We start from the raw sequence: 13,614 nt of genomic DNA on the forward strand, positions 1-13,614 counted from the left end.
TTTTCTCTGCATCTTTGTAAAATGGAAAAGGTAAAATGGAAAAGAGATCTTCTAGAGGACGAGAATTCAATTTGGAACCTGGTGTCAAGTGGTACCTGTGTTATGTCGTGGCAGAGGGTTTCAGAATACGTACGGAGGAGAAACTGCAAGGAGAGTCAATTATTTCCTGTCATTGTTGGCTGGAGATGATTTATATCGAGCACTTCTGAAAAGCTGGTGATTTAATTATAGCTGTATATACTTAATACTATGTGTGTACGTAACCATTTGGCTTCCAAGTTAAGCATATATTGAACTGCTTTTCTGATTAAAAAAGAGCTGTTGGATGGAGGCTCTGGCAGAACACCAAGTTTTGTAAAATCAAATGAGAATTGATACAGGCCTCTGTGTGCAAGATTCTTTAGGTAATGAAATTATTTGAGAACACAAACAAGGAATGCATAAACTTTGGTTCATGCTATAAAACTGAGAACTTGTAGTATAAGTCAAAAGGCAGCTCAAGAACTTTTAGTTACTTGGGGTCTATACTGCTCACATTTATGGGCTGTGGGACAGGCAGACTTTCCCCTCGCCCATATTGCTGTAGGTAGAATTGCTCCTTATGATTGAAGGGTAACTACAGAAGGTAGGTTCAGAAAAAGGTCTCTCGTGTAGTGTTGAAGATCATCTGATGCACAAAGTTGTCATTCTGGGCTTGATAGCTCTGAGTGGGTTGCTGCACGTTCACATAGGCTCTGCCAGAATTTACTGATGAGGATTTTTCTGCTTGTCTTGCCTGAGAGGCTGGCTGTAGTAAGATATTTCAATACTGTTTATTGTATTGAGTTTCCTCCAAACTGACTATGCTTTTCCTAGAAGAATGAAGTTACCCACACCAGGTATATGATACCCAGCACATCCTCTGCTTTTGGGGCTTCAAACAGTCAGCTAAAACAATAACTTCACTATAACTTCACTTGTAAGCTACAGACCTAGGCCATTCTGAGTCACCTTCCTACTGAACTACATCTACTCTGGATGGAATAGAGCCAGCCTGTCTGTAAGCCCAGCTGTGTAAGCCCAACATTGGTTTGATGTGTTTTGCTGTCTGGCCAGTTGGCCTGGGTTCAAGCACAGCATCTTTTGCTTTTGTGTGGCTGATAGATTTGAGCACGAGTGAGGAGTTATGGCATTGTTGTGGGGAAGAGAAGGAAAAGACTTTCAGGGGAGAGTGTAGTGATAAAGGGCATGAATAGGACTATTGTGGAGTGAAGAATAGAGGAGATAGATCTGGAGGAATTCAGGCTTTAATAGTTTTACCAAAGATTAGATTTATTGTTCAAAAGGAAAGGCCTGGACTTTGGGGTTCTCTCTTCATGTTTGGTACCTTCCTGTAGAAGGGCATGGAGACTCTTGCTCAATGACTAACATGGATTATATTGTTTTGCAAATGGGCTAAGTTCAATGTTCCTTTTTGGTGGTGTGCAATTTAATGCTTCCCCCCCCAATAGATTTGCAACATATGAAATGGCAACTGTTTCACCCACCTCTTCCATTTTGCCTTATTGTGCATTGCTTCTGTGTATCGTTCCTAGTATTGCCATTTTAAGTAAGTGATAATTACAGTATCCTCATAGAGGACAACGTATTTAACGTATTTAAAACTATTCAAAAAGGTAAATTTTCTTCTGTGTTTGAAAGGTGTGTAATTTCAATTCAAGCTACTTAGGTTCTTTTATGGCAAGCTGGAGAAAACATCACCAGTTAATAATTACAAACACTTTCACTACTGTGTTTGTTATAGAAATGGAAACTTTTTTAAACGTTTTGCTACATTTGATGTCCTTGATCTTTTCTAAATATGGAAAAAAACCTTGCAAGGCCCAGAAGATAGATGTAGTCTGAAAACCTTCAAGTGAAATCCTTGTAGCATATAGTTCAAGGAATGTGTTGGGACGTTTAGGTCCACCACCAGGAGTATGTATAGGTTAACCTCTGGGCTTCTGCATACATTATATCTCATTCCATGCAGATCTAGGTATAGATTCCAACCTGTGCATGTACTTTAGTGTTATGTATATCAGCTGCACAAAAGGCCTCACAAACACTTAAGAATATCGCCATTCTGTTTGATAAGTCCAGTCATGCCACTGACTGACTGGTATGGATCAGTAACTGAATTCTTTTGCTCTGCAATTCATTGACTTGTTTCAAAGGTTATACTAATCTGCCTAAAGCTAAGCATTTAAGTGCATTGCTGGGCTAAGATCATTATGTATAATTATGTGGATATTTTGAGCGCTTTTGGGGCACAGCTGCTTTTTTGCTTGCCTTTTTTTTTTTTTTTTTTTTTTTTTTTTTTTTTTTTTTTGGTAAGGGTCTTCCAAATCCTGGTACTGAAATATAGGTGTTGTTATATAGCTATCATCAGAAAAATGATGTGATTCCTAAGTTAGTAAGTTACTGCTGTCTTTGAAATAGTGTAGGTGAACAGGCCTGATTAGAATTAGTATTCTGAAAAAGCCTCTTGCAAATTGTTTACCAAGGTCTACCGAGATTTCAATCTGAATACTCCTTCTTTTTTTCAGATTTAGAAGGAAACGCATATCAAAACAACCAGCTGCTAAAGATAATTCTGGCTATGCACCAGTTTATCATCTCCTCTGCTGACATGCTCCAGAAAGTCATTGATCTATATCCTTTGTAATATTCACCTTCTCTTAAGGTAATATTGATAGCTTGACAACTTTGAAATGGGTAAGTAAAGGATATTTAATCTATGGGTGTATTACTGTTCCACTATTTAAACAATACACTTGTTCTTTTCAGTTTCTGGTTGTATAGTGTGTTTTTGTTTGGTTTAGGGTTGAGGTTTTTTATGTGTCTATTTGGTTTGGCTTGTCATCCACAGAGAAAAAGATTAAACTCCAATTCAGATTTTAAGCAGGATGAGGGAACATCTAGCAGGTGCTAGATTAACATAGGCACCTCAGTTAGGCAGAGTGGACCTGGGCTTAAGTTTCAGATCTCTTCCTTTCTGTGTCTTTCTGCCTTCTGTACAAGTAGAAGAGCAAAGAACAGAAGTGTAATTTTTGAAAATATTCTGATTGTATCATCTGGAGATGAAAACTTTCAACAAATATTATTTCTCACTCACAAACTCAAAATTACAATGCACTGAAATAAATCATAAGCTTTTCCTTTCTATTTGTTCCCATTTTGAGGTCTCTGCCTGGACTTACACATGTGTGTTTCTGGTTCATTAGATTTTTCACAACAAGGCTACTAGATCATATTGGCAATATGATATCTTTCTTAGGAATTTTTAATTGCAGAATGTATTAACTGACTTCTTTGTTTTACAGAATATTTACTCCCAATTAGATGAGCACATTACAAGAGCATCAGACCCTGACATGCTAAAAATCTCCAGCCGATTTTAGTACAACTTGAAATGGATAATCCTTTCTTCCCCCAAACTGTATCTTACTGGCAGCATCACTTACAACAGAGCTCTTCTGTAGTAGTGGAGTCTGAGTGTCCTGCTGCTTCTCTAGCCACAAGTGTTAGATCAAGTGTGCCAAACTACAGTTGTGGTGTAGTGTTGCATTTAAATTAGATTCACGCACTCTTTGAAAATGGAAGAAAGTGATTGCTTGCATGTTTCTGAGAAGTAATGTTTTCTACAGTCAGAGAAGTGATTCAAATTGTTAGCAGACTTTCATATTTTGCAAGCTTGGTTTTTGACTCTGTATATAACTCCCTTTAAAGAGATTGTAAAGTAAAGATGGTTTTGAATGGATCAGATAGTCTGGGCTCTTGTATTTTGAAAACCCTTGCAAATTTCCCAGTTTCACCACTTTCTGTCCCCTAAATTACGTGAGTGATTTTACATGGTTATGGATGATTTGACCACTATCTAACTTCAGACATTCAGTTTGGGGCCCTTCAAAATATTTGGGAACTTACTCACACCTCATTACTTCTATAGTCAGCCTAATTTAAGAACTTAATGTGGGTACTTAAATTGTGGATGGTATGTCCCCTTGGTTGTAGTAGATTTAGGCTGCAGTTAATTTCAGTCAGATTGTGGGAGGATTCACAAGGTATTTTCATTAAATTATGTTATTTAGTACTGAAAATACATGTTTAATCTACAGCAGAAGAATCAAGATATGCAAAATACATTTTCCAAATGGATTTTCCATGTCTTGAAAAGACATTGGGTACAATATCAAAACATGCTTTATAGAGCTAATAGGCTGAAAATATGGGTATTTCTTTCCAGTTATGACAGCAAGTCAAATGAAAACTGTTGTGGAGTTAGAAAAGTGAGGTTAGCATGGAGAGGCATTTCACATTTTTCTCTGCCATTGTACACAACTGGTTGTCTTTAAAAGAAAACAGCATTTTTTTTTTTTTTTTTTATTTTTTTTTTTGGAAAAGCTCCAGTGAATGGTAATTAACCAAAACGGATTTCTTCATAAAAGCAGTACTTGATAAATTTGGTATTACTGTTTAAAATTTTAGTGAGATGTGCAAGTGCGTGAGACTTACTAGAAATTGTGAGGCATGCTGCAAAGAAACACATGTAGAAAGCAGAATAATTTCACTACTTAACACTACTCAGTACTTGGGCAGCTGCATCAGAATTACCCATAGTAGTCATATTTACAATAAACTTTTGCTAACGATCTTGGGATATACTTTGTGTACACTTACGTAAAACTCTAAACTGGTATTATATGCCATCAGTAGAATGATTCCTGTTGCTTACAGGTAGGGAAATATGAAGCATGTTACATTTCATATCATATGTGAATGGATGTAGTTTTCCTTAACACTTTTCTACCTATCTTAATGCTTTAGAAAATAAATCTTCCATTCTGTGTGTAAAGATATGCTATTTTGTCAGGTAAGAATACTCTTGCTTGGTAGTTATTACTCTGCAGCTATCCATGTGCCATACATAAGAATGCTTTTCCATACCTTAAGCTGATGTTAAAAAGAGAAACAGCTATACTGCTTCAGCTTTTGAAGGTTTACTTTAGCAGCTTTACACAAAAAGACCCTATGGGCTTTCTGCACATCCATTGAAGTCAGTGCATGAATTGTTGGGTCACAGTTTTGAACTAAGTCTGTATAAATCTGTATCTTAAACATTGGTGAAAATTGACAGTGGTCAGGAATTGGTAGCACTGTGTCTAATATTATTATATATGTTTCTTAAAAAAAAAAGTGGGATATTGCAGCTATTTTTATATTAAGCAAAACTCTGCTGTATTCAGTAGGTAATTCTCCTTAGTAATTATACATAGTCAATTGCAATGATCCTGGATCCCTTTTTTTTTTTTGTTTTAATTAAGTATAGTAAAGTTTGATATCTTGGGTTAGAGAAAACAGAAAAGAGGAAAAAAGATGCAACTCTGACAATAGATTAGCATAAGATATTTCTTTTTTATACAGAATGGGAAATAAGTAGTAACAGGAGTTTTAAATGGTGATTTTATTATCTCAAAGTACATTATTGGTTAAGTCAGAATGCTTTGGTATTATATGTGATCTGGGAACATTTATGCTTCTAGGCAAATTCATATATATATGCATCCATAAGCATGTGCATTTCCATTTTTCCAACAAGCGCAGATTTTTACAGGCATGGGTGCACTGGGTCTGGGTGGGATGGAGTTAACTTTCTTCGTGGCAGCCCCTGTGATGCTCTGCTTTGTGTCTGTGAATAAAACACATCAACATTTTCGCTCTTACTGCACAGTGATTGCACAACGTTAAGACTTTCTGTTTCTCACTCTGCCCTCCCCAGAGTGTAGGCTGGGGGTGAGGTTAAGGTTGGGAGGGGTCACGGCTGGGACAGCTGACCTGAATTGCCCAAAGGGGTTTTCCATGCCATATAGCATCATGCTCAGCAATAAAAATTTGGGGGGTAGTCATTCCAAAGAGGCTGTTGCTTGGATACTGGCTGGGTATCTTGTGAGATAGTGAGTGATTGCCTTTGCATCACTTGGTTGGTTGGTCGGCTTTTTTCTTTCATTCAGTTATTTAATTGACTTTATCTTGACCCACACGTTTTTCTCACTTTTGCCCTTCCTGTTGTCTCCCCCATTCTGCTGTGGGGGGGAGGAGCAAGTGAGCACCTGGGTGGGTACTTAGTTGCTGGCCAGGGTCAACCCACCACATTGAGTGACAAGTCACATATAGGAATTGAATATAAAATATATGACTGAAACAATTTGAATGCCCAACGAAGTGTAGTTCTCTGAAAGTATTTTGTGCATGTGAGATTCTTAAATACATTTCATTAGTAAATTTTTCTTTGGTTAATAGATAAAATTCCAATCAGTGTAGTGCATTTTTTTGATGTTCACACCAAATAATTTCAAGATTTAAAGGAATATATAAAATTATATAGAAGTTCATGAAGAAAAAAATCAGCAAGCATATTATCTAGATCTAATGTGAAAATAGAAATTTTAATATTGAATTTATTGCAAACGTATATGTAGTATAGTTCTATACAGCATGAAGCCAGGTAGTTTCTAATTCATTTTTAATCTTGAAATTTTGATTTTTGATAAAAGCCTAGCAAAAGCATCTAAAAGCAAGATTTATCCCCTGAAGCTGGTCAAGAAGAAATACCACTCATAAACAGGAGCAACTATCTAAATTTCAGTGTTATTGATGTTAGAGCAAAACCTTTATTTTTGTGTTTCCGTATTTTCAATGTGCAATAGGTATTGGATTACAGAGTTCTGGGTTATGTTCAAAATGGACTCTAAACTATCCACAACTATGGAAGAATTTCAAGAACTGGTTAAAGCTAATGGTGAGGAGTTACACTGTCGTCTGATTGACACAACTCAAATGTGAGTGCCAAAGTCTCAATATGCTCGGAAAACAAACTTTTGCTCTGAATTTCCTTTATTCAAATACAGTGTCTTTCCAGTATAGCAGGATAATGGTCCTATAGTGGGTTAATTTTAATAAGTCACATGTTGTCTATCCTTAGAAAGGCTTGTAGATCATTGTAGATGAAATATATATTACACAGAATGCCTTTCAAGAATGACTTAGGTTGAATTTAACTGCTGTGTAGACTTTGTGCTGATTGTCTACCCTAGATAAATTTCACTGTATCCAGGGAACTTAGAAAATTTGTAGAGGCCTGATGATTTTGAAAGCTCACTTGAAGTCAATGAGAAAGGAGAATACATTTTGAGTGGGTAACAGATGAGGTAGAAAAAAAAGTTTTTTTTATATTTTTAACACCAAAGGTAAATGAGACAATACAGTTTATTACATTCTCAAACTCTTGATACTATTTTATGTGACTTCAGTTATAAAATTACTTGTCCTGTCAAGAATAAATCCTACAGCTAAATATCACATAGTTCTTTCTTGGGAAGAGCACCTTCCTTGTTATATGAGAGCAAGATAGTTCTGTGGAATGGTGTAACAGTGTCAATTCACACTTTGGTGGGAAATGCACAGGCAAAAGCAGAGCAGAATTTGGCATGCATTTTATATCTGGTTGTGAAAAAGGATATTTAGTTATTGAAATCCAATAAAATTTTGTTACTTCATGGGTAAATAGCATGGGGGACACTGTATACTCAGAGGCTGGTCAAGGAAATCTGTAAGAATTATTAAATGGAGGAGCGCTGGACGCGTTCAATGAAGACACAGTTACGGACAACAATTCTGGAAGTGCAATATATAGCCTTATGCTGTTTGGTAATATAGTTGTATTGTACTTACGTGCCACATCAATATAATAAAGACTAACAATAATGTTTTGTCATATAATCTAATGCATAAAAAAAGGTTGATGTTTAGAAACTCAAATAATTCACATTTTTTGCAGTAAGGCATGAAAACAATGTTGGTTTTCTATTAGGGAGAGAGGAAAAGTTTGCTCTTCAGAAAATAACTCCTGGTAATTCTGTTCTAAAATTTGTCTAACAGAAATTCTAGGGATTGGTCTAGAAAGCTGACACAGCGTGTAAAGGCCAACACCAGTAAGAAACGGAAAGTCTCACTTCTTTTTGATCACCTTGAACCAGAAGAGCTGTCAGACCACCTTACCTATCTTGAATTTAAGTCTTTCAGAAGAATATCAGTAAGTGATTTTTATTTATTTATTTAAAACAAAGATGGGAAAGATATAGAAAAGATGAGAGAGGGGTAGTGTTACAAGATTAACCCTGCAGTGCAAGCTGTTGGACAAGCTGAGTCTGTTTTTTGTTTTAGCAGTGGTGAAGGTGGGCAGTGGTACTTATTCTGAGTACATACCTTTTTGCTGCAGTCATTTGAGAGAGGGAGAATGAACCTTTTAAGCAACTATGGAACAGAGTTGGGGCAAGGTCAGTTGGAAGGAAGAGGGATAAACCATTTGATCACCTTCCAAGAACTTTTTAGAACAAGTGGTGTCACTGGGCACAGGAACAAGCACCCTCCTTTGACTCAAATCAGTGATCAGGCTGAAACGGGATGACAGAAACTTGGAACATTCTCCTAGAATGCTAGCCTCCTGTGGCTGTGCAGCATTCTTGTGCAGTGACTAATGGACTGTCTGTATAGAAGATGTCCACTGGACTCTGCTTGCCATTTTTGGTTGTGCATAACAAAATAAAGACTAGGGATAAGAAAGTGCTTGAGAAAATGCCATTTTTTTTTTTTGAATGTAATGGGGGTTAAAAATATTTTATTACACAAGTTTTCAAGTACATAATTCTTAAGGATTTATCTCATTTGTGTTTTCTTTCATTTGAACTGTTTTCTTGGCTATGTTGGTAGCTGATAAGATGCTAACTTCCCTCCGCACCTTGGCTTCACTTGCATCCTTGTATGCTACAACATGACTTGTATTCAAACCTTACACAGTTCAGACATGAAAAAGAAAAGTGAATATCAGAGACCAAAATCTAAGATGGTTGCAAAGTCAGTGTGATGATAACAGGGAAAGTAAAGTTGAAATGTTAGGGTTTTTTGCTTTGTTTTAGTTATTTAGTGTTTTGGGGCTTTTTTTTTTTTTTTAGAACGCTACAATGTGAAGATGAAGTCTTTCAAGGAAAGGGGCTCTCGGTAGATTGTGGAAGATTTCACAGTTGTGTGTTAGTACACTTTATTTTGAGCTGACAGCACATGACTCTTCATGTTCTGTGTTAAATTCAAAAAGCCATAGAACCAAAGTCATGCACAGATTGCTGCCTGTAGGCAGTAATAGTATGCAAAGCTTATATAACTCGTAACATTTTCAAGCTCTGTGCAGACATGAGGTAATTAATGATTAATGAACATAACAAGTATGATTGCAGTCAGAGTGTCAGGTGTGTTATAGAGTTCCAACAGTTACAAACTTGTATACATTTTATATGCAGGGTTCCTGTGTTGGTTTTTGTATAAATTCAGTTTACTGAAACCTCAGTTCAGAAAATAATGTATAATGGATAAATAGCTAAATTCAATAACTCTTTGAAGAATGGCTTGATGATATGCTGAGCCATAGAATCCTTTTGTTATTTCTAACATGGCAACATATACCAGGAGCAAGGCTGCGAATGACCTGCTATGTTATCAGTCACTGAAATAACTATTCATAGTTTCACTCATTTGAAAGTCTGAAAGGAATACTTGATCCCCTGGACTTACAGAGCACACGGCAAAATCTTCCATGAGACACCACCTATCTTGCAGCAAAGAAAAATGTAGGGAGTAGTGTTCACAGGGTGATGACTGCAGGTGTGCTGGTGTTTGGAAACCACTTTAATTTACAGTTGTAAAATACAGGGAGGTTACACTCTTTTGGAAGAATCTGGATTCTGCTTTCCTGATGAGGCTCAAAAGTTAGTCATTGCAATACCAGACTCTTGCATTATTTAAGTACCTGGACTTCTTTACCATATCTGCCACTAACAATCTTGTTACAGCTGACCTCATTAATAAATTCTTGCACCAAAATTATTTCAAAACTTGAAGTAGCATGTTAGATATAAATTTGTTCAGCATTTAAAAAAAATTTCTCTTCTGTAGGAGAACAAAATAAAAACTGCTGAGAACAAAATATAAACTAATCAAACTGATTCATAATTGTACTGAGACTGCTATGAAGTCCATAATTATGTAGTCAGATATTGAAAAATTATATGTCTGTATAGAGTAGTTGCTTAAATTTCAAGACCCAGCCAGATCTGGCTGGGGTTCAAAATTCAAACAATAGTTGTAAGTAAGTACTATGTAATCTCAGAGACATTATTACTGTTAATGTTCCATTTTTAATTTAATAAGAGGACAAATCTAGAGATGTCTGCTGTCATATCTGCTTTATAAAGTTTTAATAGTTCTTATTAAATGTATGTAAAAAGTTAAAAAGTGGAGAGAAAATGAGAGAGGGAGAGCAAGACACAATCAGCAGCCTCACAATTTATGACCTTTCCTTAAGGATCAATGCCATTTGGCATATTCCTGTGGCCTTAAGAAAGGGATATGTGTCTATTACTGCTATGAATGTTTTTGATAAGATGTTAGTATTGGTGGCCATAGTAAAGAATGGATGTATAAATCCCGTGTCACATTTTCTGATTATTCAAATTCTTGTGTATACTTGTTAATGGATGTCAAGAGAATGGATAAACATTGCATCAACAAAAACAAATGATTGCTTCTCGTTGATCTTAATGGGAAGAATGGCTTAAAAAAGGTATCTGTCACATACAGGTGTCTACTGAACAATGTTAGATCGCTTTGGTTAAATAAGAGAATCTCACAAGCTGTATTAAAAATATTAAGGAATCCGTAGCCCTCATTCTTAACGGTCTTATCTCAGTTTTATAGTAATCTTATAGAACTTGCTTTTTGTATTAGTGTAGCTTAATTCAAAAGTGTGCACTAGCTACATAAACTGAACACTTAACTTCCTTAAACTATCACACTTCAAATTCAATTTAACCTTGCCTGTGATTCAATGAATCTATGGAGGCACTGAGGCTGGGAGGAAAGCCCCAATTCTACTCATCCTAGGGTTTATAAGAGCCAAGACTTCCGAGATATACATGATGGAAATGATGGGGTACAAATTACGGTGAAAAGATACTTGCAGTTAATTCAATTAGTTGAAGCCGCCTGCTTTGAACTGAACAAAGCTTTGACAAAGGAGAGATTTCAGTTTTACGGATATTTAAGGTGTAAAATATATCTTGTATATTTCATTTGAAAAGCAGACACAGCTCATGAGGTATATGAAACTGTAGATGTATTTTCATTGACACTTTTTTGTTTTTTAAGTTCTCAGATTATCAGAACTACATTGTGAATAGTTGTGTGAAGGAGAATCCAACAATGGAAAGATCAATTGCTCTTTGCAATGGTATCTCTCAGTGGGTGCAGCTCATGGTTCTCAGCAGACCAACACCACAGCTTCGGGCTGAAGTGTTCATCAAGTTCATCCATGTTGCACAGGTCAGTTAAATTTTGAACATGCGTGGTGTTTGTTTTGTCTTTCTCTGATACAGCCCTTTAGTGGCTCTTCCTACGTTACTACTGTAAAGTCAGCTGGGAGTGTTGGCCTGGTCTCCTGGTTCATCCACACAGCATGCGTATTTGTGTATGCTGTAGTTTCATACCAAGTATTCAGGTATTACAGTGTCGTGGCACCATGACTTTCTCATATCCATTCTGAAGAAATTGTTTTCACTGAAAATCTAGACTTGTTTTTGAATCAGCTGGTGAGATTCCAAGCTGTGACTGCATACCTTTCAAAGCATGAACCACTATCATGTCTTTGGCCATAATTAGAAGCATTTCTACCACATACGCCTTATTGGATAGAAGCAGAGCTATTGTCCTATTGGTATTCTTTGGATACTAATTCAACTGCAGTCATAACCAAGATAAAAGGTAGTGTTCCCTAGTTGCGGTAGACTGTGGGAAGAGGGAGAAATACTGAGAAAGTACTTTGAAGACTTACTGTATCTGCGGAATTAATATCTGATTTAATAACAGTAGAATAAGTATATGTTTCGCCCTGTAAAATCACAACTCATTACCAAAATGAATAAAATCAGATGGATAGTGGCACAAAACTTGTAAGACTTTAGAGGAAGACAGTAGAGTAAATGTAGAATTTGGATGTGCATATTGAGCAACTAGTACCTTTAAATAATAAATACTGATTTTTTTTTTTTTTGTATGTCAACACAGAAGCTCCACCAGCTGCAGAATTTCAATACGTTAATGGCAGTGATAGGAGGTCTCTGTCACAGTTCCATTTCCAGACTCAAGGAAACAAGCTCATGTGTTCCTCATGATGTAATTAAGGTTGGTATTGCTCCTCTAAGTTTTACAAATAAGATAACCTTTAACTTTTTTGTCATTGCACACAAAAAACCCCAACTTTACTTCATTGGATAAGATGGAAAGACAGAAAAAGAAAAAAAGAAAAAGGAAGACTTCCTTTGGTTTTGGAGGGTTTTTCTTTGTCATTTCATCTCTATAACAGCAATTACTCCTACACTTTCAACCCCACCTTTCTTCAAGATTTGTATAGCTTTTTTAAAGTATCTGTTTTAATACTCAGATGTGATAAGCTGTGTTTTCATGTAGTAATGCATATGCAGTAGTAGAGAATAGCATTCAAACACAAAAGCAGAGAACTGATCTTAGAACATTTGAGAAAAAAACTAGTCATCCATAGCAACATTGACCATCCAGCCTCTATGAAATGCTAGCACAGAGCTCTGCACTTTGGGTTTAAAACTGAAAGGACTGATTTTGTTTGTCTGATCTTTCCCTAAGACAGATTTTTATCTAGTTCACATTTGAGCAAACTTAACCCTAATACCCACACACATTATAATATGGTGGAATGTTAGGAATCAGTTGTCATTTCCAATTAAATGCTTGTGATATACAGATGGATGTATTTTTTGCTGACATTCCGACTACTAAAACTGTGAAGGAAAGAATATTTTTTAGCAATGAAATGGCTTCTTTAGAGACTAATATGCTTTATTATTTTATATTGTTTGGTGCCTGAAAGGTTTCATGTAGTTATCTAATGAACCTGTTTGATCACGGTGTGATCAGCTTGAATGAACAGTGCATACCTGGAGGACAGACCAGAAGTATGACCTCCCACCGATAACGGTTGCAGCTCTCAGGATCTATAAAACCAGTTAGCAAGCTTATTTTAGAACCATGTTGTTTTACGAATGTTGTCATTATGAGGAGAGGACTGCATATATGCCCTTCATTTGAATAACTTTTTGCATCAAGAAATTGTATACAAGTGCTAAAAGAAAGCAGATAAATAAAGGCTGGTAATTAGTGACTTGAGAACACACTTCAGCATTTAACTATAACAAAAGTTTGTGAAGGTTAAAGATCAAGCAGTTATTTTCTTGCAGAAGTTTCTGTATATTAGCCCATTGATTTTATAATGTTAAGAGTCAGCTTTTGTTCCTGTATAGCTTTAAACAAGGGAAATACTTATACAGTTAGACTTATGATTCCTTTGGCCTCTACAAGTTTCTTCTTCATTTCCATGGGAAAAAAGTTTTCTTAAAAGCAGACATGTGCCACCTTGAACTGCAGTGGGAGTTCTGGTCACGCTGTGGTGGGACT

At 36.2% G+C, this 13,614-nt stretch overlaps 1 protein-coding gene across 1 annotated transcript in view; it reads left to right on the top strand.

Moving 5' to 3' along the window:
- The window catches only part of RASGRP1 (RAS guanyl releasing protein 1), a 44,651-nt gene that overhangs the window by 16,599 nt on the left and 14,438 nt on the right, over nt 1-13,614 (top strand). Inside the window, exons 3-8 of the mRNA XM_074148468.1 lie at nt 2,568-2,673; nt 4,832-4,894; nt 6,729-6,860; nt 7,960-8,113; nt 11,278-11,451; nt 12,193-12,309. Coding sequence (XP_074004569.1) covers nt 2,568-2,673; nt 4,832-4,894; nt 6,729-6,860; nt 7,960-8,113; nt 11,278-11,451; nt 12,193-12,309 — 746 coding nt within the window. The remainder of the gene's footprint in view (nt 1-2,567; nt 2,674-4,831; nt 4,895-6,728; nt 6,861-7,959; nt 8,114-11,277; nt 11,452-12,192; nt 12,310-13,614) is intronic.

This window comes from Numenius arquata, chromosome 6 (assembly GCF_964106895.1).
Source record: "Numenius arquata chromosome 6, bNumArq3.hap1.1, whole genome shotgun sequence".
Taxonomy (NCBI): domain Eukaryota; kingdom Metazoa; phylum Chordata; class Aves; order Charadriiformes; family Scolopacidae; genus Numenius; species Numenius arquata.